Genomic DNA, 6,716 nt, shown 5'->3' with positions numbered 1-6,716 from the left:
CACACCACAGTGCTGGGTCACAGGCACACACCACAGTGCTGGGTTACAGGTGCACACCGCAGTGCTGGGTTACAGGAGCACACCACAGTGCTGGGTCACAGGCACACACCACAGTGCTGGGTTACAGACTCACACCGCAGTGCTGGGTTACAGGTGCACACCACAGTGCAGGGTTATAGGCGCACACCACAGTGCAGGGTCACAGGCTGCACACCACAGTGCTGGGTCACAGGCGCACACCACAGTGCTGGGTCACAGGCGCACACCACAGTGCTGGGTCACAGGCTGCACACCACAGTGCTGGGTCACAGGCGCACACCACAGTGCTGGGTCACAGGCGCACACCACAGTGCTGGGTCACAGGCGCACACCACAGTGCTGGGTCACAGGCGCACACCGCAGTGTTGGGTTACAGGTGCACACCGCAGTGCTGGGTCACAGCTGCACACCACAGTGCTGGGTCACAGGCACACACCACAGTGCTGGGTCACAGGCACACACCACAGTGCTGGGTCACAGGCGCACACCACAGTGCTGGGTCACAGCCACACACCACAGTGCTGGGTAACAGGCGCACACCACTACACTCAGCAGGCATTAACACTGAATAACACTGCACTCCACACAACTCCTTGAGAAGAATAGAAGAACAAGAGCTAAACAAGAGAAATATGACGCTAGCCCCTTCTTTCCCCGCCACAAGAGCACCCACTTCATGGACAGGGGCCTTGGGTCCATCCACATTCTGAAAGTCAGGTCTTACCCAGGCCAGCATAGGTTCTCCTCTTGCTCAGGCTGGCGGACTTCACCAAGAACATGCAAGACTGGTGTGTCATCCAGGAGCAGAAGACCAGGAGCAGGGCCCCCAGGACAATGCCACACTGTAGGATAGAGAGAAGAAGAAACATTTATAAAACCAGACCTTCTTTGAGTCCCCACTTCATACATGCACAGCCCAGGGGCTCATGCAGGCCCTCATGCCCCATCTGTTTCCACTGACCTCCTATGGGTGACACCTCAAAGTGATATTTCCCTGAAATAGAAGCAAGATCCTTGCTGGGCAGTGGTGGCGCATGCCTTTAATCCCAGCACTTGGGAGGCAGAGGGAGGCGGATTTCTGAGTTTAAGGCCAGCCTGGTCTACAGAGTGAGTTCCAGGACAGCCAGGGCTACACAGAGAAACCCTGCCTCGAAAAACCAAAAAAAAAAAAAAAGAAGAAGAAGAAAAAAAGGAGAGAGAGAAGCAGGATCTTTGAGTTTTGTTTTAAAAGGGTCTTGCAAGTCCTCAGTCTATGGGGTGAGGCTATCAGCCTCCATCCCACACCCCTTACACACACCTCACATGCAGCATCTTTAACCACCTTTCTCAATAGCCCTATGTGGTGAACATAGTCTGGAAGGATTAGGAACGCTGCGTGCCTTACTTACAAATTAAACAGGTGTTGGCCATGAGACCCTGCAACTACTCTTAGGTCTTCCTCCATCAGAAATGAAATGCCTATGCACAAACCATTTACAAGTGGGCTTAGCCATAACCCAACAAAAAGAAAGAACTTCAATGGCCTTCCAAAGGCGACTAGAAAATCAACTCTAGTCCAACCAAGCAAAGAAGTAGTATCAAGGTTCAATGGCACAGAGGCACCATGCTGCAGAAAAGGAGCATGCAGGCAGGTTACTGTGTGCTACCAGGTACAGAACGTTTAGGAGAGAGTGGTAGCTGGGCCACGGCAACAAGTCAAAGGGCTGAGGAAGGGAGAGCTGTTGATAACAGAGGGGCAGAGGTGACTTTTAGGGATAACAAAGCCCTTCCATGTTCTGACCACAGTAGCCACACACTGTACACATACATCAAAACCCAAGGGACCACACCCTAAAGCAGCTACATTTTGTTGGGTGTAAACTGCTCCTCAATAATTCTGGCAATTAAGGCGTCAGTGGTTTGCACCAGGCATGATGGTACACATACTCTGATCCTAGTATTCAAAAGACAAAGGCAGGTGCATCGCTGTGGGTTCAAGGCCATCCTGGTCTGGTCTACATGATGAGTTCCAGGCCAGCCAAGGCTATATAGTAAGAGTGTGTCTCCAAAAAAAAAAAAAAAGAAAGAAAGAAAAGAAAAAAAAGACACTAGTACTTTGAAGATGTAGTTCAGCAGTAGACTGTTATGTTTGCCTGGAATTAGAGCTTCAGCACTACAATAAATACACAAATAAAACAAAATAGAACAGTGTGATGCCAAAATGGAAGTAGAGAGGAGGGACATGGGGGTATTTTCTACTCAGTTCACTAGAAAGCTAAAACTGTTCAAAGTAAGTAAACAAATAAGGCTTATCAATATAAAAAAGCAAACCACAACATAACATCAAACTCTCACCAGAATGGTCCAAAGACCCGTGATACCAAACACTGCATAGGACAGGATGCACTTGAACATCTAACACCTGTGCTGGCCAGCACACACACACACACACACACACACACGGTAGGATCTGTGTATCCCCCAAAGGAACACAGGTCTATCCACATAGCATATCAACCACATGTTGATTCCTACACACCGTGTTTCCACCTCCTCCAGTCAAACCAGGCCACACCAACCTCTGGCACAATCAAGCAATGGGTGGTAGCCTTCTGGTGGGCAGCAACAACTGGTAAGTGTGCCAGCATTATGGGATCCCTCAGTGTACAGCAAGGTACGTATGTTCCTTTACCTCATGAAAATTCATCGAGAGTGCATTTAAAGTATATGCAGTTTTTCACACGCTAAATAACAATAAAATGTTTCTCCTATTTAATTGCCAGAATCACTAAACAAACTAACCCTAAACCCAAAGTTTCCTTAGCTCCCACTGAACACTAAGACGTTCCCCAATCCTCTGCTGGACTCAGACGGCTCTGCCCCAAGGTTCCTGGAGGAGGTAAGAATCCAGTGATAGGAAGGGACTGCTTCTAGTCTCCCTTGCACACTGAGTTCCAAGTCCTTCCAAGCTTGTCCCAAGCACATCATCGCCACCTGGCTCACCTCCATCTGCTCTCCCAGAGGCCTAGCACCCGAGCACAGCAATGCTCCAATCTAGAAACTGCTCAACCACCTGAGCCCAAACAGCTAACTTCCCAGTCATCTATGACAGACTCCAATAAAGAGTCAGTTGCAACTCCGCAGACAGGCAGCAAAGATGACAGAGTTCATTTGGAGATTTGAAACCAGCTAACACTCAAGTCCCAGGACGCAGTTCTACTGGCAGGCAGTTTCCATGGACACTGGGACACGTAGGCACTCCAAAAACAACCAAAACCATCCCCCAACAACTCAACAACACAGATGTCACCCCACAGGATCTAGCTCTGTCCCTTTGCCTACATCTATCAACCATATCAAATACCCCACCTAGGAGCCCTAGACCCGTTCCCAATCAGGAGAGGATGTAGAGAGGATCAAAAACTCCTTGATTACAAAAACGTGTTTCCTATTTTTAGCCTTGAGACGTGAACCATAAAACACGCAAAGTAGTTGTTAGTCTAATATTATGAAAAAAACATTTTCACTTCCAAATGTCTATCACGGATCAACCTTCCACCTCACCTCCTGGGTGTCATCGGGTAGGAGGAGTGGTCTTTGCCTTAAGATCCCACTGTCTCAATTGCACAGGACAGCAGCACACGTGGCAAGGATGAGTGACGGGGAGCCCCACCACTTCCTTTGTTAGGAGAGTCATTACCCAATTTGACGTTTCCATCTGCTTCCGCAAAGCATTGGTAGATTCAACAGAGCCACGTAGAAATGACCATCTTTTCATGTGGCATTCAACACTGTGAGTAACACCAAACTTTGTTGTATGCCTGCTTTTCTAACTGCAGTGACACATACACAGATCAGACCAAACGAACGCTTTAAATCATCTGGATTAAGCCCTGATGGTAGCCGAAGCTGAGGACCGGCATGTTTCCGTGCAGTCGGTCGGAGTAACAAAAACACTTCCAATCCGCTAACTTATCGTTCTCTGTGCCCTTCCTTCGGTGTTAGTAGACGCGGAGCCATCAGATCCAGACCACGGACTTGCTTCGTGGACGTTGCCTGGGTCTCTTCCCTAACCGCCAGGCTCACACACTCTTCCCACCAGCGGAGCACTTCAAACCGATGCCCCCGCGTCCCCGACTCACCTGTTTGAAGCAGAAAGGCATGGTGAGTACGCTGACTCCTACGATGCTGTTTACGACGTTTGTGATCAGCCCCCACTTGGAGGTGGAGGCGGCGGTCATTTTGAGGGTCTAGGGGCCGGGACAGCGCGACCCTAGATAACCCTAAACCTGGAGCAGGAAGCCCGCAGACTGGCGTCGCGAGGTCAGCCTCCAGACCCTGCCAGGCTCCGCAGCAGCCTCACAGCCATGGTCCCAGGTTCCCGCCTCCGCCTCCCGAGACTGAAGCAGAGACCCGGAAGCGCCGCAGGCAACGCTAGCAACACCTCAGCTCCGCTTCGCTGCCTCCGGCACACAAACTTCCGCCTTCGGAGTGTACTCTGCAAGGAAGTGACGGTATCAAGGGCGGGATGAGGCGGGACGCCAGCCAACAAGAAGCGGATGTGTATGCCCGAGGAGGCGTGGTTTGGGTGCGACCCCGAGGCGGAGCTAGGCGTAACTTTAGCCAATAAGAGGTATGTGGGGGCAGGACGGCAGGGTGTGGGGCGGGGTCTGAATCAGGGCGGGGCCGCAACCTGTGTTCTGGGTTCCAGGCTTAGTCTGGTGACTGCGGCCGCTGGAAGAGGAGTGTTTTGCAGGGGTCCAGCCTCAAGCCGGAAGAACAAGAGAGGAAGGGAAGAACTAACTTTCGGGTGAGGAGTGGGCTCTTGAGGGTTAATTTTCAGGTCCTTGCCCACAGGAAGGATTTTGGATCACGATTGGAGGACCTGTCTAGACTGAATGCCAACTTATTGGGCCCAAATTAGCACTTACGTTTTACAAATAAATAAATCATCGGACACCGGGAGGTTCAGAGACTCAGCAAAGTCACACAGCCTGTAGGAGGGAGCATGGGGATGTGTCTGGTACCCAAAGTGGGTGAAAATAATCTACTGCCCTAGTATGAAAAAAGCTAAGGAAAGTTAAAAAGGAGGGACGAGGGAAATCTAGGATTTCAAGAGACGGTGGCTTCTGTACTTGAAGGACTAATGAGAATTCTTCCTGGAGTAATGGACATTGAGGAGACTAGAGAAAAGAGAACGCATGGATTACTGGTGCCTGGCAGTGGCCTTAATGGCAGTGAATGAATGTATAGGGACCTGAGGTCTGAGAAAGACCCCAAAATAATTCCAGGAGGCCAAAGCTGTACATGCGAGGAGGAACTTAAAGCTGCCTAAAGGGGCTCTTCTAGAAAACAATTTGAGGCCCGTGCAAGATCATGCATCTTCGACAAGGGACAAATTCTTCCAGCATCAGGTACAGGAGCGTCTAGAGCTGTACTCCCCTCAGATGAGAGAGAGGGAGAGACAGAGAGAACGAGAACAAACAAAACCAAAAAAGGCAGACCAAAAAGAACAAAAACAAAAAAACAAACAAACTGCCGGGCAGTGGTGGCACACACCTTTAATCCCAGCGCTTGGGAGGCAGAGGCATTCGGATTTCTGAGTTCAAGGCCACCCTGGTCTACAGAGTGAGTTCCAGGATAGCCAGGCTATAAAAGAAACCCTGTCTCAAAAACCCAAAAACAAACAAACAAACAAACCACGAAAAGCCAGGTTAAAGAGCAATTGATGGCATAAGCCATTAACCCCAGCACTCAAGAGGCAGAGACAAGCAGATCTCTTGAGTTTGAGGCCACCCTGGTCTACATAAATGAATTTCAGGACAGCCAGAGCTATGTGAAAAAAAACCCTGTCTCAAACAGACAAACAAACAAACAAGAATAATTGAATACAAAGCCAAGATAGGGCTGGAGAGATGGCTCAGCAGTTAAGAGCACTGACTGCTCTTCCAGAGGTCCTGAGTTCAATTCCCAGCAACCACATGGTGGCTCACAACCATCTGAAATGGGATGGCCTCTTCTGGTGTGTCAGAAGACTGCTACAGTGCACTCATATATAAATAAAACAATTATTTTTTTTTAAAAAAAGCTTCTTGGACACTCCCTTTGATGCCAACTGCCTCACCTCACCACCCTTTCTCTGCCATCTCAGAGTATCACTCTCTAGAGTGATCGCTACTTCTCTTTAGCATGTAACACGTATGGCTATATCCCTGAGGGAGAGTACCATTTGTCTAAATATTCAATCTTTCCATTTCCAACTTAAAAATTCCGACTCCGGCCGGGCGGTGGTGGCGCACGCCTTTAATCCCAGCATTTGGAGGGCAGAGGCAGGTGGATTTCTGAGTTCAAGGCCAGCCTGGTCTACCGAGTGAGTTCCAGGACAGCCAGGGCTACACAGAGAAACCCTGTCTCAAAAAACAAAAAAAAATAAAAACAAAAAAAATTTCGACTCCCAAAAATGAAGAACTCACCAGGGCCTGTTTCAGGACTAAGTTCTGGCCAATGAGAAGTAAGCAGAAAGGTCAGCTCTTAGAAGCAGGTAAGTTTTTAGTTCATCATGGGATTGGGAACACAGACATGAGCACAATGACAGGAAGCCATCTTACACCTTGGGAACAGGGCAGGACCTGGGCAGAAGTGGAACAAGTCGGAAAGAACCAGGATGTCTAGACACCATCATAGAGCAACCCCTCTGC

The 6,716-nt window shown here is 49.4% G+C and overlaps 1 protein-coding gene across 4 annotated transcripts in view; it reads right to left on the bottom strand.

Moving 5' to 3' along the window:
• Positions 1-4,259, bottom strand: part of Slc38a10 (solute carrier family 38 member 10) — a 50,607-nt gene extending 46,348 nt beyond the window's left edge. For all 4 annotated transcript variants that reach the window (XM_028787839.1, XM_028787840.1, XM_028787841.1 and 1 more), the window contains exons 1-2: positions 4,161-4,259; positions 764-881 (exon numbers count right to left, since the gene is read on the bottom strand). In XM_028787839.1, the coding sequence (XP_028643672.1) occupies positions 764-881; positions 4,161-4,259 (217 nt within the window). The remainder of the gene's footprint in view (positions 1-763; positions 882-4,160) is intronic.
• Between the last annotated feature and the right edge of the window lie 2,457 nt (positions 4,260-6,716).

Source organism: Grammomys surdaster, unplaced genomic scaffold (assembly GCF_004785775.1).
Source record: "Grammomys surdaster isolate TR1022 unplaced genomic scaffold, NIH_TR_1.0 125688, whole genome shotgun sequence".
NCBI classification, from domain to species: domain Eukaryota; kingdom Metazoa; phylum Chordata; class Mammalia; order Rodentia; family Muridae; genus Grammomys; species Grammomys surdaster.
Note: the sequence above shows the minus strand (reverse complement) of the source record. Positions and strands in the feature narration are given on the sequence as shown.